This window comes from Oxyura jamaicensis, chromosome Z (genome assembly GCF_011077185.1).
Source record: "Oxyura jamaicensis isolate SHBP4307 breed ruddy duck chromosome Z, BPBGC_Ojam_1.0, whole genome shotgun sequence".
Lineage (NCBI taxonomy): Eukaryota > Metazoa > Chordata > Aves > Anseriformes > Anatidae > Oxyura > Oxyura jamaicensis.
In genome coordinates, this window is record NC_048926.1 from 25484070 (window position 1) to 25506093 (window position 22024).

At 42.5% G+C, this 22024-nt stretch overlaps 1 protein-coding gene across 9 annotated transcripts in view; it reads right to left on the reverse strand.

Moving 5' to 3' along the window:
- PDE8B (phosphodiesterase 8B) overlaps positions 1–12839 on the reverse strand; it is an 85353-nt gene extending 72514 nt beyond the window's left edge. For 2 of the 9 annotated variants that reach the window (XM_035309631.1, XM_035309632.1), the window contains exon 1: positions 12605–12837. In XM_035309631.1, coding sequence (XP_035165522.1) covers positions 12605–12655 — 51 coding nt within the window. In that variant the 5' untranslated portion in view covers positions 12656–12837. Of the gene's footprint in view, positions 1–7104; positions 7546–7600; positions 7661–12604 lie in introns of those variants that run through there. The other 7 variants (XM_035309630.1, XM_035309629.1, XM_035309634.1 and 4 more) reach the window with 6 other exon arrangements.
- Positions 12840–22024: the final 9185 nt, after the last annotated feature.

Here is a 22024-nt window from a genome sequence, read left to right on the forward strand (position 1 = left end):
TGGATGGCATCCCCTCCTGTCCCCTTCTGTCATTCATTGCACCACTCAGCTTCAATGCCATCTGCAAATTTGCTGATGGTGCACTTGATCCCACTGTCTATGTTATTGATAAATATATTAAACAGCACTGGTCCCAGGACAGACCCCTGAGGTAGTATACCACCTGTCACCGGCCTCCACCTGGACATAGAGCCATTGACCACCACATTCCTATGGACCTGCTTGGGATTTGATGTGCTGGAGTCACAGTGGCCAATGTCTCTGCAACTCTTCTTCTCTTCCATGTTGTGAAACCAACTCACTCTGGTCCAATTTTCCCACCATTTTAGAAATAATGCTGCCTCTTCAGAGGCAGTAGGAACCCAGGGCAAGAGATCAACAAATTGTAAATCTACTTCAAAACTAGTTCTGTATTTTCAAAGGAGTAACTCAAGTTATTAAGAGCTTCGTTCTGAGACTGCTTCTCAAGTAACACCATTTAGATGAGTGGCTTCTTGGAATAAATCTAAGTTCTATCTGTTCTATATTTAAGATATGAAATATTTGGCACCAGATGGGCAAATGAGTGGGTACAGATACATAGGATTTTTTTAAAACAGTTCTTCAGAGTAATTCTCTATTTGCAGAAACAAAACAATGTCTTTAATAGATTTTTTTTCATTTATAGCTGACAATACAGGTGAGAAAGAAATATATAAACAATTGAATGAAGAAAGCTGGAACAGTGGTTGACACAAATGGTTGACCTGCAGGGGAAAAACAGGTCTCATGAGCTGGACTGAATGCTTCTCTCAAATGAAGAAAGTTACTTGTATTGAACAGCACCTCCAAAAGACTGTGCAGCATCCTATCTCACTAAGAATTAATATATCTCTGGATATCATTTTTTCTTCACCCTAAAAGAAAGGCGGTTCAAGCTCCAGAAAACTAAAGCACCAGAGTGTTTTGGGGAGTAGTGGGAGCTTCTGCAGAATACGCTCGTTGTTCTTCACAGCCTGTAAGAATTGCCCCGAAGAAGATGCCCTCAGAGAAGAAACAGTCATCTGTTGCTGCCCAGCAAGACAGGTGACTTACTGAAATAAGAACTAGAAATGCAACTACTAGAAATGCAACTACTAGAAATACAACTACTAAACATGGCCAGAGGGAGACAGCGACACACAAGAAATCATCATGTAGAACTCACCACTGTACACTCATGCCCCAAATCACAAACTAATGCACTTTAAACACATATGTTGCATTCCACAGTGCTCTGTACTTTTCATGCCTGCAAAGATGACGGTTGATTTTCTGAAGCCATAATCCTACTACCATTGACTTATACTGAAGTCCAGAAAATTCTGGGTCTGGTTACCCTGACAACAATCCCCACACTCTGCTACACCACCAAACACTTCACATGCTATCTCCTAGCAACCACACAGGTACTTACAGCCTTTGCCGAAGGCAATTTCAAGAAAGTTACATGTACATGAAAGAAAATTCAACAGATTTCACATACACCATGCATCCTTCACTCTGGGCTTCACTAAAGAAGCCTGTGACTGATAGAGATTTGAATCTTTGAAACAAAAAAATAAAAGGAGGAGTGATCAACAGGTGGATAGGAATTACAAGCAGAGAATTATCTACAAAAATGAAATACCCTAAGATCTGGCAGCAGTGCATGTGATGCCAGAGGAAAAATTAACCCAAAGCACGGTTGCTTTTTCATCTCTGGTTCCTCCTTGCATCGACTTTGCAACTTAGCCTCAACAAATCTTATTCTCCTGGACATGCAGATACCTGATCAAGGATCAACTGTACCTGAGGAAGCAGAAGAGGTAGTGCAACCTGTCTGAAATGACAACTCCCCTGAGAAGTTGAAAGACCCTCACCAGAAAGAGTAAACATTTTTGTGAGTCAGGTGCTTGAATGCTTTTCAGTTTGCATTAGTTCTTTCAGCTGTGTGGTCAGTTTTATTTGAAATCCCTCTGCTCTGCATTCAGTCCTATCATGGAGTATTAGAAATTGCCAGGAGATCCAAATGAAGCTCCTCATAAGGTAAAACATCAGTGTTATTTTGCACATTGCAAATGGTACAAGGTAGAAAACAGAAGCTATTAATACTCAGTTCAGCTGAAAGAGTTTAACTTTGGGCTCTGAGAGCAAACCTTCCAAAATAACTTCTCACTGAAGCACTTACAGAGATGTGGGAGTCCTGAGATGCCTATTGACTTTCAGTGCCTAAATGACGTAGACAAACTGACCTCTTACAAGTTCACAACACTTCTCATTTTCCTACACAAACTAAGGAAAAAGAAGAAGGGGAAAAAAAAGGCAGGTATGTTTTATATATAATGATAGAACTGCCTATTGCCCAGAACAGTTTTGCAACTCCAGAATGTTGTGTGACTCAATGCCAAGTAAGTTTAATCTACCAGGCTGCTCTGTTTCCTTTGCCAAGTGGCTAATTATTGTCTGAAGAAATGGTTTTCTTCATGCTCTAACACTTCAATCCATGCACTTCTCCTGTCGGGCAGTGCATAAGCGTACAACCACAGTGCTTCTTGAAGTTACCTGTGCTATTGGAAGGAGGAATGGAAGATCAGATACGGAGCAGCAAATCTTTGTAAAAGTCCTTTTAGTGTGCTTATTCAAAACGTCTGGGCTTAGTCCAAAAAAAGCACTTCTCTATTAGCAACCTTTCTCATGGTAAGCGTTATTCAGGCCAGTACCTCTCATAGACCAGCTGGGCTAAACTGAAAAGGCTCTGCGCTGTAACACAGTTCAACGTACTAACAGTTTTCAGCCTGCCCCCCAGTTTTTGATTGCCAGCTTTGCAGGCTCAGAATATGTTCAAGGGGGCTTGATGCCTTAAACATCGAATCAAGATGTGAACTAATCATTGCCACATGAGTCAGAGTACGGTGATGTCCTCCAGTGTAGTCTTCAGCATTATTTTCCAAGTTTCCTGTACGTCCAGTACGTTCCACATTCTACAGAACATGCTAGCAGCCAGTTAAACAGCAGTACAGTACAACAAAACAAGAAGTACAAAAAGTACAGTGACTTTTTGCATTCTCGGTCGTGATACTGCTTTAAACAGAAGAAGCATGTATTAGATCAAGGCATTATTTAGGGTTGCACTTCTCCAGAGCCTGTGGACCTGAGGCAACTCTCTCAGCACCTAGATTCTCAGAGCTCTCCATAGTATTTTGATATCCTCAGATTTGTAACTGACAGTTGTATCACTTCTTACATTCCCCCACACTAAAAATGATTAAAAAATAATAATTTTAAAAGTCAGAAAAACTGGGTGCTTGACATATTGAGGAGCATCCTACTCCCCAGTGCTTCCACCTCCTAACTTAATACAGACCCATGTGGATAAGAAGAGTGATACTGTCCCAATCCACCTCTTCTTATTTTTGAGCTTTGCTTCTAAGAATTATTTTGATAAGGAAATGCCTAAAAACTGTCAAAAACTGTTTTTAGTGTGACTTTCAGAGAAGGTTTATAAATGTGTTTTTCTCTTCCACAAAGAACAACAAGAACCAAACCATTACACTTGTGCTCTTGTTATTTCAAGAAGGAAAAAAAAAGAATAAAGTAATCAATGAATAAAAAACTGCAGTTATTTGTTTGTTTTCCCATCTGTTGTTATGGTTTAGCAACGAGTGCTTTAAAGTTTGTTTGTTCTAGGAGATTTTAACTTTGGCTAATGCGTAAGTATCATGGTGTTCGAGAAATGCGTTACCTATGTGCATACTTTTGCTTAAGATCTTTACTGGCCTTAATTAAAAGATGTATTTGCATTCTTTAAGTCCTAGAGTGCAAATATTTTAATTATTATTATATTTTCAAATCACCAAGAGAGTGTTCAAGAAGCTGTTCCCTTCTTGCTAAACAGCTGATACTATTGTCCATCAAAACTGGCAATAGTTGGGCAATGGGCGAAGCAACCCTTATACATGCAGTATCATCTCATGCTCAATGTTATGTTTCAATTAAGTAAATTAATTGCCTTGCATCTTTATACAAAGCTGAAATAAGGTTTGAGATGTTAATAGTTTGCTGCCATGATACCATTTGCACAGTCTGTAAGAAAGACTAGGTGTCACAGATTCAACATGGAAGAATACACCTACTATCTGCAGCAGTTGTATGTTCATTATGATTATGAGTTTGGCCATGGGTGATACGGTAAACACGTGTTTTATTAAGAAGTAAACACAGGCAAGAGATGGCTGTTTTTTACTTCAGCGCTTGTGCACAATTATTTTAATAATACAGCATATGGCTGGAAACCAGAGTCTGGGGGGGTCCTATTTCAAATTATGGCACGGACTCACCTAGTATAAGCTATCATCTTTATCATCTGCAATACTTAGCAAGTCCACTTAACTTCTTTGTCAACTAATCTGTAGGTGTTTGGTACCAAGTTTTTGAGATTCACAAAGAAATACTCTCACGCTAGAAATACAAAAGTTTACTCATAACCAGTTATAAGCAGGATGTGATCAACACATCTGAATGTATGGAACAACTCAGAACTTTTTATTAAAGAAAACAAAAGAAATTATCTTTGTAACACTGATCTCACCCCAGTGAGCACAGATTAGAAGTACTTAAAAACTATGGTTTAGGCAAGGCATTTTAAGAAACAAGTGTGGGGTGTTTTGTTTTGTTTGTTTGTTTATTACATTGGGTTGAAATCGTTACAGGTTGTTTTCTTTCATTGCCAGGTTAATATTGTGATGTGGATGAGTTTTAAAGCACTTTATAATTATAGGGTCAAATGCAAATAATGCAACACTTGATTGTGTAAACAAGTAAAGAACATTTTAGAGTAGAAAATGAAGACAAATGAAGCATCATCATTTAAGTGAGTTCAATAGTTACACAATAGGAATATTTTATTAATTTATAATAAGGCTAGCAGCCATTTGACCTATGTCTTTGTTTCCTCACATAAGTAGATGAGATTTCAATACAGCTATTATCTGCAACCAAGCACTAGATGAGTTAAAACCGTAGGTATTGCCAGACACATTTTCTTTACAAAAAAAAAAAAAAAAAGCTATTATTTTTTCTTCAACTTTCATCTTCTATGGAAATAAATACTGTCATCGTGTGTTACTGAAGAGCTGTAGTTCATGCCATTCCATTTCTTATAGCCAGACAGATATCAAGTATTATTTTCCTTTTATGATAGTTCTGTAATATTCAGACCTTACTTTGGTCACACAAGAACATACTATCCTGTAGGAAATTGTGCCAGGAGAAGTGGCACGAATGGAGGCTCTAACTTGATTTTAAAATGACACAAAGTATTTTACAGATCTTAATGCATATAAGACAGTGACATCTCTACTATGTCATTGCAAATGTTGTTGTTAAATAAATCAAAGCATCATTTCCCTCAGCTTGGGACTCTAAACATGTCCACAGAACTGAAGCAATCAAAAATAATGTTAGGGCGCCAATTATGAAATTCAAAAGCAGTTGAAATACGTTCACTTTTAATGACCATAAAGTAGACAAATATATTTGCTTGCACATGATGTAATAATAAAAATATAAACAGAAATTAAACAATTTGTAAGAGCAGAAAACAGTATTACCACTTAAAGATTTGCTTTTTATGTATTTCAACTTAAAGAATTGGTCAACAATTTCTATTTTGCTTTCCTCTACATTTAAAAAAGCTCCAGTAGAGCATTTTACAACAACTTAAGAATTAGGGCTTTGGCAAATTCAATCATGAATAGAAATGTAAACACAAACAAACAAGCAAATAAACAACAACAACAAAAAATGGGTTTGGCTATCTCTAGGGTAATGTCAGCCCAAATAATTTGAGGAAATGTATGTGATTGCAGATGTGAAGAAAACGAAATGCTGAGGGATGCCTGAGCAAAAAAAAAATAATCCTAAAAAAGTTTTGCATGGGTAGAATGAGAGGAAAAACCAATGACAGGTCATTTTGTAGCAGAGAGACTATGAACTGTTAGCAAATATCCATCACCTTGTGCCTAACATTCTGGATTAGTTTAAGTTTTCATCTAATAAACTAAAGATGGAGGGCACGCTGCTTGATGCTCCGTGAGTAGGTATCTGCAAAGCACTGGTAGAAAAACTCAACATGTGTCAATTTAAGCCAGGCTACTTATTTAGTTTCTGAAGTTCACTGGTGGGGTGGAGGGGCTGGTTAAGAGAAAGCTTCCCACTGAAGAGATAAATACTGTCCCTCCCAATGGAATGCACGAGCAGTTCCTCACTGACATTGCCTCAATGTTCATAATCTGAGCAACAGCATACAGAGAATAAGGCGGCTCTTGGGCTAGGCTATGCTGACTCCTTGTTGTATCTGCTCTGAGCAGAAGGTTGGATTAAATGACGTCCTGTGGTCCCTTCCAATCTGAGTTATTCAGTGACTCCACCTGTGACTCAATAAGTATCCCATTCAGAAATGTGAAAATAAAAAAAAAAAGAACCTTCAAAAATTCCAAGGAAATTAACATTTTTTACCTTATGTTTTGAGGTGTGTTTTTTACTTGTTTTTGTCCTGCGATCTCTTTCACTTCTGTTTTCCTTAGACATATATTTTTTTTTAATTACAAAGGCTTCCAGTAATCTTTTAATTTTTTGATTATAATGAAACACCAAGATCTAGTTAAGCCCAGGGAATTACTTACGACATGATACCCTGCTTTATTATTACAACAGGGAAGTAACCTAAGGTGCAGCTGGGATCATGATAGCATTTGCTTTGAGAACAACCTTTAGAACGATGCTGCAAAATGTAATTCCTAGAAAACATTCTGGGAAATTAGAGAAAAGCCTACTCGGGCGGTACAACATAAATAAATTAAAAAATGCAGAGCAACCACCTCTTCTGTCTGCCAAACTTGACACATGATGTTGAGGCGCGCGTTGCGGCCGCACCTGCCTTAGGCACCGGTGTTAGGACCGAGCCTTCAGCCCTGGGGCGTGAAATCCCTGCAGACACGGCCGCTGCCCACCCGGGCTCCGAGGCGGGGCACACGGCGGCTGCCTTCCGCCGCGCCCGGGGCGGACTCGGCCCCCCGCCGCCGTCCTCCCCGCCCCGCGGTTTACCTGGCGGCCGGTGCTGCTGGTCTGGGTCTCCGCCTCGATGCCGCAGCAGCGGGGCGCCCTGGCCCGGGCGGGGGCTCCGGGCTGCCCGCGCTCCTTGCGGCGGGGCCCGGCGCAGGGCGGCGGCTGCCGGCTGCGGTAGGCGAGGACGGCGGGGATGGAGTCGGCGGCCTCGGTCTTGACGAAGAGGCCGTGCAGGGCGGCGGCGCCCTGCGAGACGGCGGCGCTCTGGTGGGGGGAGCTGGACTCGTCCGAGTCCCGGCAGTACACCACGCCGCTCTGCGAGACGTGGATGCTGGGGGCGCAGCCCATCCCTTACCCACCCCGCCCCGCTGCCGGTCCCGGTGCCGGTCCCGGTGCCACCTGCCGCCCCGCCGCCCTCCCGCCCAGCCCCGCGGGGCCGCCGCCCTGCGCCTCGCTTCCCCGCGGCGCCTCCCCCCGCCGCCGCCGCCGAGCCTGTGGCGCTGCCCCGGCCGCTCCCGCCTCAAGCAGCGCCTACCTCGCCCCGCAACGCCTCCCGGCACCTCCGCACCGGCTCGGCGGAGCGCGGCCGCTCCGCCTTCCCCCCCGCCCTCCCCGCCCCTCTGGGGCCTGTCCCGCCGGCCCCTCACGGAGCCCCGGGCTCCGCGCGCGCCCCCCGGGGGGGGCGGGGGGGGGGGGGGGGGGGGGGGGGGGTCGGGCCCCGTCCTCTCCTCGCCAAGGCAAAGCGGCCTGGGGCCCTGAGGGGCCTCGTCCCAGTGCAGCCCCCAGTGCATAGCCCGGTTTGGAGGTGTGCACAGCAGATTTTAATGCTGCTTTTCAGTTAGACCAGCATGCAAAGAGATGAACTGTCTCCACTGTTCTAGCCTACATGTGTGACAGCTGCCAGTCCTCACTTCCAGTCCCTGAGGAGACAATCAAGATAAATGTTTAATCCTGCAGGGATTTACACACCTTGACATTCCACTGTGATCAGTTTCATTGACCTCAGTGAAACTGCATCCAAGGTGTATAGCTAAACATGTGGTCTTTGCAAAATTTCAGTTTAAACTCCTCTGTTTTCAGTGGCATGCTATAAACCCTTCAAGAATTGGTAATGTCATCCAGGCACTATGCTCAGTGCCCAATGAAATATTTACCCAACACCAAGTTACCAACCAGCATGCATGAATACACCTTTCTTCTCCTTAGAGTGTTACTTGGTCCCTGCTTCTCCACCTAGATTTTACTAAGTGATGTAAAACCACTAGAAGCACAAAGAATGGCTGGTGTAAGGACTGTGATGCCAAATGACAAAATGCTCTGAGCCTTGTATTTCAAGTCCTGATGCTCCTGAAGTACTTCCTTGATTACAGGACCAATCTGTTCGCTGCCACTGCAGTGATGGCTTCACAGCTAAAACGCCTCAGTTCAGCAACAATGAGCTTTCAGCCTCTGTGCTGACCCACCCTGTGTCCATTGTAACAACAAGGACATTCACTCATCCATCAAGCACTGGACTGAGATCATCAACATATTTGACAAACTATACTTTTCCATTTACCTCTCGCCTGTGTGGCCGTAGCAATCAAATTTCTCCCAATATTTTTCCCCCTCCTGTTGTCAGAGTTTACTAAGCAAGTTGTGGCTCATATCCTGCATATTCTGTGTGTTTGCGTGGTGACACGCTGCCCTGCTGATGGCAGTCTGTGAAGACCAGCGTGAAGCCAAGCTCAGTATGGGTGAAGCAAAGTAAGCAACTCTTCTTCACCTACCCGTGCAGCCTTTGTTGCTGCTTAGGCTGCAGTTCTCCTGGACAAAACCTTTCAGTCTACCAATGCATAATGCACTTAGCTGCAGATGAATGTCTCCTATAACTGCATTTAATATCAATGTAGCAACAAGTTGTATTAATTTCTTGCAGTGTTATTAAAGTCCCTCTTTATTTTAGTCTTTCTATACTAAATAACTAAGCTTTCTGTTAATGGATGGGAATCCAGGCTGAGGATTTGTGTTACTTGCTATGGGCCACACCAGAGATCCGCAGCAGAGCCAGCAACAGAGATCAGGATTATTCCATGCAGAATCCATATGTTTATTGTAAATGAGTTGGCCCAGAAAGACTTCAGAGTTGTCAGCTACCTAGTTTGAGACTCAGTTCATAGTAAAAAACATGAAGGCAGATTGTATTTTGACTTTGAAGAATGATCCTGGTGGAAATGTCATGTCACACCCTGGACTATGTTGTTAGCTATTCACAGGTCATTCCTCTGAACAGATATTGGTGATAAGTCACTTCATCAGTCAGTCAACTCCTAGGTTTCCTTAGCTTTGCAATGCTCAGGGTTCTGTCCTGTTCCTACTGAATTCTGTGACAATTTTGCTATTGATTTTAGAGAGCATTGCAGGCTCCTGCCCATTCTCAAAGTGGATTTCCCTTGTTTGCATATAACATTTGGGTTTTACGTCAGAGAATAAGCCATAGGAATAAGAAGTCACAGCTCTGGAGAACCTTTACTAAATGCAGCTCTTGAGTAGCTCTCACTGTGCTGCTGATGTCTGGCTAACAGGGAAGGACAACAACTGCAGGGTATGAAGTTGCCTGTACAGGGTGCCAGAGCACTTGAGAGGAGTGAGTACTGCAGGATGGAGAAGCATTTGGACTGCCAAAAGGCAGCAGAAAAGGGAGAGTAGCTTAATGAGAAACAGTACAAGCAAGTGATGAAAAGCATGAGCAGAGGCTGGCGTGGGACAAAAGGAGCAGGTGCAGAGGAGTGGGATGACTGTCTACAGCTGAAATGGGAGGTGAAGAAATGAAGGGGTAAGTTAAAAGTTCTCTTTTCCCAGCATCAGTTCTCTTGCTGCATCTTGCCTACAAGAAGACAGACATGAATGTATTGGACAGGGCAAAGGGGGAATATTTAACGCACATACATGCACATTTACATCACATTTTATGGCTTACTTCCCCACCAGATGATACTCCTGCAGTCATCTGGATGCAGCCTGCCGTGACTGATGCCTACCAACATGGAAGGCATTATTGTGAGCAGCACATACAAATTCAACCAAGGAATTACGGGAGGGACACTTCAAGTAATGAAGTAGACTCTACCCTCAGAAATGCACATTTTGTATGACCTCAGTGTTAAGCCAGTGCATCCAACCTCTGTAAGATATTCACATGCACCAATTTTTCCATTATTAAAGGGCCATCATGGGCTTTAGTTGGAACTCTACAAATCCTAACAAATTTTACATTTACAGGAAACCGATGTCCTACACATGACTAATTTCAGCATGATAAATTTAAGTGTATGAGTGACTCTGGAAGATGTCAGTGGAACCCTGATGCATCTTGTCTCTCTCTTTTTTTTTTTTTTTTTTTTTTTTTTTTTTTTTTTTTTTTTTTTTCCCCAGTAAAAAGGAAGGGATATGAATTCTTTATAGCATTTACACCTGCAAATCTCTCCTCAATGAGGAAAATACTCTCCTCCAAACTTTATATCCTTCCCAAAGCCAGTCATAGGCTTCAGTCTGACCTCAATACTAAGACTCTGTGCTACGAGTAGATTGGTAAGTTTATGTTGGCATTATTGGAAGTAACATCTGTAAATCCCTGTTCATTGCAGTAAGAATAAACTACTTCAGAGGTCACATTTTACAGAGACTTAAAAATCTGGTACTTGACAGCCAGCTCTTGAAGACAATTACCTCAATTCATGGTTCATTTACTGTAAAACCAGTTTAAGAAGGCATAAATAAGCCTGTATATATATATATATATGCAATAGAGAGAGAGAGAGAGAGAGAGAGAGAGAGAGACTCTTAGGAGGCTCAACAGTTTCTCAGTCCTTTCATATTGGTCCATCAAATTTGAAAACTACAGTAAAAACTAACATGCATGCCCAGATTAGAACAAAGTAAAAACCTGAAAATTAATTTAAATTATCCAGACTACATTCTATGTTTTAAACTCAAACTAGATATGAAGAAAATAATAATAATGGTAAATAGAACAGAAGCCTTCTACGTAGACCTCTATTTTGTTAAAAAAATAAAAACAAAAATAAAAACAACAAACTCTATAATAAGATTATCATATGCCAACTTCATGTTTTTACTCATCAGCAATACAAGAAATCATGTTGCTTGGAAAAGAGAAAGATGTTAAATACAAGATGCAAAGGGTGTTTGTTTTTTTGTTTTGTTTTGTTTTGTTTTGTTTTTCCCTTAGAAGAGCAGAATATATCTTTCAGGCCACAAATCTGAGGATTCTCACAGCAATGTAGCCAAGAGTAACTTCACTGAAAGCAATGAACTTCCTCCAGTTCAACCAAAAAGCAACATCAAGCCCTTTATTTCTTTACTCCTCCCAAAGCTCCTTTATTTCATAACTTTTAAAAAATGTTGCAGCAAAATTGTTTTAATGTATTATGGATTTGTTATACTATGCTTGTACACTACTTTCTGAGAGTGCTGTGAATAAAGATCTCCCAGTGTCTTGGACAATAACAGAAAGGTCAGTTTTCACTAGAAGTTCCTAAAGACCTTGCACTGCGGATATTTTGCAAGTTGGAAACTGAATCCTGAAGCACTCTGTTGCCAACATCACTCAAAGAAGCAGAGCTGAAGGGAGAACTCAGTGCTGTGCCTTCTTGTTCGCAGCCCATGTTGCTGTAAATGCTGCTCAGCACAGGTGCTGAGCGTGCAGAGGGGCAGGGGTCCTCCTCCAGGATTCACCTCCACCCCTTTGTGCAAGGGTGAGGAAGAGCTGCAGTTCCTGACCTCCCTCTGCAGCTGCTTCTCTCCCCAGGGACAGGAAAAGTTGCAGTCCTGGGCTTTTGCACCTCGGTGCTGACAGGGACAGAAGCCCAAGTGAGAAGCTGTCCCAGGATACCCAGGGATGCAGAATCCCTCCAGGGAACAGACACCTGCAGTCTTTTTCCTTGGACGGGCTAACTTGGCTCTGTCCTTTGTATCAGCACAATCTTGAAAGACACCCTTTGGCTCTGAAGAGGAAGAGTAGTGTGCAGAAATACATAGCTATGGGCTTTGCTCACTAGCAGTAGCATTATGTGTTAGCATTAATCCCCTCGAGGAGCAGAACTTTTGGCAGGACACTGGCCAGATACCAGCAGTTATAAGCAAATTTTGTAGGGCAACAGCGATCAGACCACAATTAAAAGGCTTAGACCTCTGTTCCCCACCAAGCCTTGGAGCAGAGGTGAATCAAGCATTTCACAGCACTGCAAGCCGAAGGCAAGCCGCGGTTCCCCTACCTCCACTGAAAAGTTCCCCAGCCAACACTTCAGCAGTCACTTCCTGACACTCAGCTTGCTGTTAGCTTGCGGTAACTTCACTAACACAGCGGTTCTCCACGGATTCATCGCCGCATGGGAGCCTTCCCACACCAAGCACCTCCGGGGCGCTGTCAGGACCCCCACGGCTCTGCCCATGGACCACCGCTGGTGGCTTCCCACCACCCCCTAGGCACGGCCGGAGCCACGCAGCGGGGACAAGCCGGGCACAAGCCGCTCCTCACCTCCCTCCCGGGCCAGTTCCGCAGCCTCGGCGTGCAGCCGCCCCCGTTCATCCTCCTGGGACCGGGACCGGGACCGGGACCGGGACCGGGAGCGGGAGCGGGAGCGGGAGCGGCGCAGCGGCCGCCCAGGTGAGGGGGGCGGGACCCCGGGACCCCCCCGCCCACGGCACCTCCCCGGAGGCCGGCCCGCTCCCGGGTAAGCCCTTGTCCCGCTGGGCTGCGAGATCCCGGCCACACGAGAGCCCCAAGACATGGGTTTGGCTTCCGGGGTTCCGATGAGGGTAGAGGAGTAGGGGCCTTCCCCGCGCTCGCCATCCTCTGCCACGTTTGGATCATTTTCTGCCCTGGCTGGGAATGCTCAGAATGAGGAAAATCACTCGGGGAAAATATGGTGAATCAAGAGCCGGGCTTGCTTCAATGTGCTAACAGTTATGTAGGCTTTGGAGGAAAAAGCAAACATTTACATCCCCTAGAGAGAGGGGTAAATCCACCCAGGGAGCAGGTAGCTTGTGGCCAGCGATTATTCCCAGGATCCTCAGAGAAAATCCAGCCTCGCAATCAAGGAGCGGGAAGACAAACTGCCTGGGGTTGAGAGAAGGCAGCATTACCCTGACCTAGAGCAAATCACGAATGTCAGAGGTGGGACCAGAGACATGCTTCAAACAGCATGTTTTCATCTTTGTGATATTCTAGTTTGCAACCTAGTACCAGGCTGGCAGAATGCGTTGCCTTGGGAATGACATCTTTGGGCTTGACTGGAGTCAGCTCTCACGTCATTGCTCTCTCCTTCAAGCTTTAAGAACAGCTTATTGCTATTTTTTTTTGTTTTGTTTTGTTTTGGAGTATTTCTGTTTATTGGGGCTTGCTGAATGTGGTTAACACTGTCATTACGCAGTAGTAAAAACCAATGCCTCAACGAGGGAGCACTACCAGATGCCCAGCAAACAGAACAGAGTCAAGACAATGGAGAGCACGTACATGTCACAAAAACAAAGCAACAGTAAAGACAACTGGAAGTCGTGGGGCAAATGGCGGTCAAGTCACAACAGCTGCTCAGCACAAGACCCACATAAACACAGAACACAACACAAAATAGCCCCAAAGCACTGAAGCTGTACAGAAAATTCTGTACAGAAACTTCTACAGAGGACAAGCAGAACCAGCATGGTCAGCAAGTTATGTCAGATTGAGACCAGGGACAGTGGAGAGCAGCCCTACTTCTATAGGAGAAGAAACGCAGTATGCAAACACAATCCTCCTCGAGCTCCCCAGAAACCCTAGAGAGGGCACACATTGAAATGTCCTTAACAGCAGGTCCGAACACCCACCTTGTTGTGGCCTGCAAGAGCTGCTGTCTGGGAGCCAAAGCCCTTTGCACTGTCCTCAGAGTGGTCAGAGTGGTGGACAGGAGGTTTGCTACAGCCACGTTGTCAGATTCCTGGGCTTGAAGCCCCAGTATGGTTTCGGAGGCGGTATAAACTTTCCTCTTCAGCACCTCTGCACAAGTGCCAGGTGTGAACCAGCCTTGAATGGCAAACCTCAGAGCCAGATCTACACTGTTATTTCAGAGGGCTGTCAGACTGGCTGCTTTGCAGCAAGCAAGCATCGCAGCCTGCTCTGGGACCCTGGTCTCCTCCAGTGGATGATTTAGGGACTAATCAAAAGATGTCTTTTACTCCTGCCATTCTGTACAGCCAGGCTGCCTTCCCAGCTGAGGCCCAGGAAGAGGGGATGAAGGGGCTGGGATCTTCTCAGATCTTACCCAGACAAGTGATCAGGATGAGGGCAAGGTGCTTATCTGGACACAAGGACTCAGAAGAGCTCACACTGTTTTAGGTAAGTTTTAGGTAAGGCTGCAGAGATCTTTGGCAGTTTCCACCGGGCCTTTCACTGTGTTTCTCCTCACACCTTCAGGCTGATAAAGCTTTTCAGGACTTGAAAGAGGACTTGAGAGCAGCCAGAGTGCCAAATCCATGCAGACGCTGAGAAGCTGACACAAGAAAAACGTCATGGTTAGCCCCATCGCTAACAGCCACACTCAGTGTGTGGCAGGCAAATGGCATTTTGAGTGTGCTCTGAATATAAGATGCCATCCTGCAGTGGCTATGCTGCCAGCAAGGGATTTTGTGAGCAAGGAGCACAGGCACAAGGCCACTTGCTTCTTACTTACTTGTGACTTGAGACTGGGCTGCTGGCACTAACTTCGGTGATTTAGAAGATAAAAAGTAACTAAGTCTTTGTTTCTGGGGAATCAGCCCTCATATAGGCCATTATTCTGCCTACTTTTCTTTCAGATGTAGAAGCAAAATAAAAAGTGAATCGTCTGCTTTCTTCATTACATTTTCCATGCATATAGATTTTAGGATGCAGTAAGGACCCCTCTTCAGGCTCAGTATACTACTTCTGCTGAACTAAATGGGAATGTGGCTGTTTATATTTTAATAGCAGTGGAATTAGGCCCTTCATTTGAACTTTACAGCCTTTTTATTTGCGTTTTTATTAATCTATTTAATCTTTCTTAATTTGCTTCTGCTGTGTTCTGAGAGCATTGTAAGTACACTCTAGTGTCCTGAGTAATAACTTTAAATTCTAGTATGCAAACATTGTGCCTCCTAGTGGGTAATGTATATGGACTTCAACTCTCCTTTGGGTTGCATTTTCATATTAATTTCTTTGGGACTTTGTTCTGTTACTATCAAGAAGGTAATTTTCAACATTTTTATCACTCTAGGAGTCCCTTGTTTCTTTCTTATGCTGTTCCCTTTGCTCTTTCTTCCATACCAGCCACTTATGTGCTGAACATTTTGCCCTCTTGATTTCCTTCACTGTGCATAAATCTGCCTTCAAATTAATCTCTTCCACAAACCAGTTTGTGAGGACCTCATTCCTGAGAAATTGTTATATTTATGCCCATGGTAAGAAAGCGGGTGTTTGCCTGCTACCTTGAGTGGACTTGCCCTAGTAATATCATCCATGCCTAAACTGTTCCTTGTCAGCAGTAGAGCTCATCTTTCCAATGCAAGCAAAGTTCCCACTTCATTGATTCTGGAACTTCTGAAGGAGGTATCCAAGACCATGTCATAGATAAGACCAAAGATGGGGTCTTTTTATGGGATGAGTTCCCCATTCTGCAGAATCTAGTGACAAACTCTAGCAGCAGACAAGCAGGCCTAGGTACAGGCAAGGACCATAACACGTATCTGCCTCCTTAGCTGGCTGCCGCCTGGCTGTAGCTGCAGCTCACAGCCTCCACAGTCAGTGTAGGAAAAGCCAGGCTCAAGGCACCTGCTGATGATGGGCTGACACTCCTTCCAGCCCAGACCGCAAAGGCCAGAGTTTGCTCCTGCGCTAAGCTTCTAGACTGAGGCTCAAGCAGAATGCAGAGCTCAGACCAGGTTTGCACTTGAGCATCTGTTTGGCAAAGCAGGTGGTAAAACATTCCTGGTCTTGCAGACAGAACTGGTCCCACAAATAAGGTATTCACTCATTTCACTACCATTAGAGTTTCCTCCTCTGATTTCACTGTAGGCAAGAGTAGAATTACTGTGCTCCTTAAACAAAAAATACCTTTTCATTTATGTTTGGCTAGCATTGAAAATAATGCTAGATATTCATAGATAAATCATCCTAATCTACCTGTTTAAAATAAACAAACAATATTTTGTTACCAACATCCACAATCTAGGTACAGGTTAGAATATTAACACTGAAAAGGGCATGATTTGCCAGACTGCAAGCCAAACCATAGCACAGAGTACTGTTTCATCCTTGTTTACTTATATGTTTGTTTTCACTCAGTCCTTAAACACAAACTTTGGTTTAATCTCTCCTCAGGTTTTCATGTCACCACAAGGTCAAACAGAATAAATCATTGAAGGTTGACATTAGAAGCTGAGGGAAGTGTCTAACAACACCCTGGCAGAACACAGCTGGGTGAATAGGACACTGTCTGACAGAGATATGTCATGTGACGTGTACTCAAAAAAAGCATTGCTTTTGTCACTAGCTAAGAAAGAACTGAAAGAGAAGGAAGCATCCGTCATTCAATAACAGTAGTAATAACAATTATCAGAAACAATAGCAATAAGAACAATAGTAACAGATTTGCACTCCTGATCAGTTAATTGCCACTTCATATAAAGACACATATAAATCTGATAAAATTGAGGGCTTTATGCTGCATTTTATATGCCTGGCTCATGGATATACATCATATTTCCAGACTATTTCCCAGCTTGATGCTGCCTCAAAAGCCTTCATGAGAAATGAAGGGCTAATTCTGTCCCCCATGGACATACACCTCCATGGACTTTGGGGCAAAAAAAATGAGCACAAAAGAGTTGAGTCACTCATGGTCCCATTTCCTAAGTCTGGTGTGCAGAAACAAGAGGATGGCAAGAAGAGGCCACCGTTTGCTGGTGGAGCTTGCTGGTGGAGTTTCCAGCAGGCTGTAGATAGTCCTGGTAGCCTTTGACTTTGCTGGGACTGCTAGCATGAGGAAAAGGCTGCAAGATACTGCATGAATCCAGTTTTTATCTATGGGTTTCAAAGTGCATCAAGTACTTCAGTTGCTTTTAATTTGCCCTAGTTAATCTTTTAAGTGTAATATTTGTATGCCATCAATGCTATAATATTTTAGGTCAACTATAAATTGTGTAAGCTAACAGTAGCTTCTTGTATTGCCTTAGAATGGTTCATTTGGTTGGTAGACAATCAATTTATTGTTACGTGTGTCTTCAACTGAAAGTCTCATTGGTTTCCTTCATGTTCTTGCGAGCTAAATAAAAAGTAATGAACTGTAAAAACACTCTAGTGTAAGAAGATTTGTAAACTACGACCCAGAAAGCCACAAAGCACACAATCACACAAAGAAAACAATCATGAGAGACATTATGTCTCTATAGACTTACCACAAATTAAAAGAGAACACCACGCTACACTTTGAAGAAGAACTAGAGATACAGAAACACTCAACTCAATGAGTCAGTCTAGCAGAATTAAGGAGAACTAAGTCATTTGCAGCTAGAATATGGAACATACACCTCTGGAGGTATATCAGAAATGCTGTTCAAATTGCTGGTGGAGACAGCAATTCCATTTTGCTCTCTAGAGTAAATTTAGGACTCATAAGGGCTGGTCCTTTTGCCATTGAAGTTCACATTAAGACATCATCTTGTTTTCTCATGATTAGGAAACACAGGGCTTTTGTGGATCTTACGGTCCTCTCCTGACTCTGGAACAAAATGTGACACACCTAAAATCAGATGAGAGATACATTCTCTAACTGGAATGCAGTTTTAAGGAAGACAGTAATTCCTGATTCATACTGCTCTATCTTCATAAAATAAAGCACTTTTCAGAAATTTGTCATTGCAGAGCAAACTCATACTAAAAACACTGTGAAACAAAAATCTTCTCTGGTTCAAGCAATGGCTCTCTGCTCTTCTTTCTGTCTCCCCCACAAACAAATATCAGCTAATGGCATTGGGGGTTCACTATCTAATAGCCACTGGTATATATTTTGCTATAACATAGTATTAGGCATATTCATCTTAGGCGTCAGAGTAAAATTCCCCTTTCTGCTCATTTTGGCAGACTGTGTGCTTACTGAAGATAGCTGTCCCCCTGGAAAGATAAAAGCATGGCTTTCAAGAACCATGGTACTTGGCGGAACCCCATTACTTGGCAAGGGCACAAAAGAAGAAGGAAGTAACAGGAATCATTTTCTGCCTACAAACTGTCAGGGTAATGCTTTAAACACACGAACATGGAGTCCACTATTTTAGATCACTCTACATCTGGGCTATGTTGTTAGCAATCCTTTGTCAGACACAATGATTACATCACAGACGGCACACTTGTGCAATCAAATATATAGATTACATCACAGACTGTGCATTTGTGAAACACCCATGACTGAACGGACAGGGACAGGACTACAGCAGCTATGATGAGTACAAGCTGCTCATGAATCATTAATGTTTGTAAAGCTCATCGGGTTTATGGGACAAAAGACAATATGCCTGGGCAAAATAGTTTTAATATGATAGTTACATATGAATGCTTCTGCACCTGCTAGAATACAATTTTTAAAATCTCTCAAATGTTATGTGTATGAATACAAATGTTTAAAATCTCTCCAACAGAGAAACCACTACTCACCTCATCTTAGAGAATTATATTCTGATTTTTTCATCTCTTTGCAGTCATGTTAAGTACCTCTATGAATACAATCATTCCTGAAAAATTAAGGAGACAGATGCAGCAGAATACTTTTCTTCGCATGCCACAGAGTCTAACCCAGAGCCACTGTATCACTGGTATTCAGATCTGCAAATCATGGCTAGCTGCAAACAGTCTCAGTTTAGAAAGTTCAGTCGTCTTCTTGGCCCTTTTGCATTCAATTATACACATGGATGAATTAGTGTAACCATATACAAGAAAGAGTAATATAACATGACTCTAGGAATAATAGAACAAGTTAATTTTAGAAAATTTTGTGAAGACCGGCTAGATCCAGCAGATGGCAGAAAAAAATACTGAACTGTTTGTGTATCATTTATTATAATACTTACGCCTATTTCATAGTGCCTACAAAGTTAGCTGCAGTTATGTAAAGCTTGGATAAAAAAAATCCAGAGTGGGATCAGAAAAGCAGCAATATATATATATATGTATATATATATTTCATATGAAAATATAAACCATAATAAAACATACCAGTTACTGAAAGGATATGGTGGCAGAACTACACTCTTTTTTTTTTTTTTTTTTTTTTTTTGGCAATTTTTATAGCTCTAATCTGCTCATTTCCATAAGCAATGAAAACGACTCGTGTTGTTGTGAAGAAGTATTCAGGAATCTCTACTACAGTTTAGCCACAAAAAAATATTCAAAATATTTGTGTCTCTTCCCAGCTGTGGTAGTAAGGGTGTAAAAATGGTATCTGCACAAAAGGCAGAGAAGTCTTCCATGCAGTTCAAATAAGAGCATATCATAAAAGGCTGCAGTGGGTTCTAAAATTTCAGAAGTCACAGAGAAAGTCAAAGTCACTACTCAGTTGTACGAAGGCTTCTGATGTAAGAACAAAGGGTATGAAAGCTACAACTTCTCCATAGATCTCTCATCTAGTAACAATGTGAGGATATGAAATCACAGGGCAGAGGACACACAGTCTCACTGACTTCTGGAAAACTCCTTCTAGAAAATATAATTAACTCCAAGTAGGAAAAAAACAGTTTTTTGTTTGTTTGTTTGTTTTCCCTCTATTGTAATCCAGCATGCAACACCATTTGAAACTTATTTGCTGACCCAGACTACCTTCACCCACAAGTCAGGTAGGTAAAATATTCTTTATTCGCAATCAGGAATGACTGTGTGCAACATTTCCAGGCTTATATCAATAAACCAAAATCTAATTCATTTAAAATTCTGACCTTTAAAATGACATAGTGGGTTTCTTAGTGCATTGTATGAGAATGATTTTTCTTGCATAGCGTGTAATTTCCTATGATAATGAATACCACAACTTCAGCTAAAGAAGGAAGCAAACTCCAGGAAAAATCATGCTGACTTAGCCTTATGACAGTACCAGTTAATTTTCATTAAAAAAAAATAAAATAAAATAAAAAATATTCTATTGCAGAAACCATCCTGACTCAGTTTGCCTCCAAACTTCCAAAGTCATCCCATTACTTGTTGTCATTCATATATTTTTCCTTTTCTCTTTTTAAGCAGTTTCTCTCTTACAGATTTTGCCCCTTTGTCCACCTGCCTAGAGGGATACACCTTTGCCTTCCATTCTAAAAAAAACTTCTCTCTAATAGCCATTTTTCAAACTTTTACCTTCTCTCAAACATTCTTCTCTCACTTCCAAAATCTTGGACGATGTTGTTCACTCTCTCTAGTTAATTTTCCTGTAATTAAGTGGTGACTCTTTAATTCAGGCCTCTGACTTATGCTTTCTCTCTGTTCCATCAAATTGCACTTTTAAAGGTTGATCACGTTATCCATCTATCTGAATCTGCCATTCTGCTGGAAGAGTAAACAGTGACAGTGACCGTTCACTCACAGGGTAATTGGGATTGTTCAGTCATCTGAGCACAGTCACTGAATACAATCCTAAATACAGAATCACAGAATCACAGAATAATCTAGGTTGGAAGAGACCTCCAAGATCACCAAGTCCAACCTCTGACCTAACACTAACAAATCTTCCACTAAACCATATCCCTAAGCTCTACATCTAAACGTCTTTTAAAGACCTCCAGGGATGGTGACTCAACCACTTCCCTGGGCAGCCTATTCCAGTGACTAACAACCCTTTCGGTAAAGAAGTTCTTCCTAATATCCAACCTAAACCTCCCCTGGCGCAACTTTAGCCCGTTCCCCCTCGTCCTGTCAGCGGGCACGTGGGAGAATAGACCAACACCCACCTTGCTACAGCCTCCCTTTAGGTACCTGTAGAGTGCAATAAGGTCACCCCTGAGCCTCCTCTTCTCCAGGCTAAACAGTCCCAGCTCCCCAGCTCCCTCAGCCACTCCTCGTAGGACTTGTTCTCCATACAGGAAAATGAAGACCAACGAGGAATGAAAAAACAAACAAACAAACAAACAAACAAACAAACAAAAAACAGTGCAAAACCATCCCAGAGCAGTTCTGCTCCTTTCTTTGACCACCATAGCATGTTCAACCTACTTCAAGGTCAGAAGCAGCAGGTCAATAGATCTGCAGCCAGTCTAAGAAGTATCATTCATATGATACTCCTTGTCCATTGCAAGATCAGCATCTCCTGCTGCTGCTGCTTTTTACTCACATAGCTTTGAAATGAGACTCATAGGAAATACTAAAGTCAGATGGATTATGTTCATCATCCTCTCTGCAAGTTGTTCAGCATCAGGTTGTACTTAATAAGACCACCATTATATAGATATGTTTGCTTCAGCAGAAATTTAATATCCTGTTCAACAGAAAAGCAGCAATCATGTTTTCCAATGGAGAAAAGGATCTGAGGCACAGCTGAACATCAAGGGGAATGACTTCATTGAACGTCTAAGAAAACTCCTTGTCTTTGTCCCTGAAAGATTATATTCTTAGCCTGAGTAAGTAAATACTATGGTTGACTCTGGAGCAATTTCTTCTGCAACATGCCTGCAGAACTGTATAAAGCAGAAACACTCAGCTCTGTATCCAAAAATTGTTCAGACTCTTCTGACCTCTCTCTCTCTCTCTCTTTTTTCTTTTTATCTCCTTTTTTTTTTTTTTTTTTCCCACCTATCTCTGAATATTGCAAATGGCTTACAGTTACACATGCATCTGTTCTTGTCCATCTGCTATTCTTTCTTTCCAACCCATTTACTCTAGGAATCCCCTAAAAGAAAGGTGGTTTTGATTGTTTGTTTGTTTTAGCTATAAAGTCAC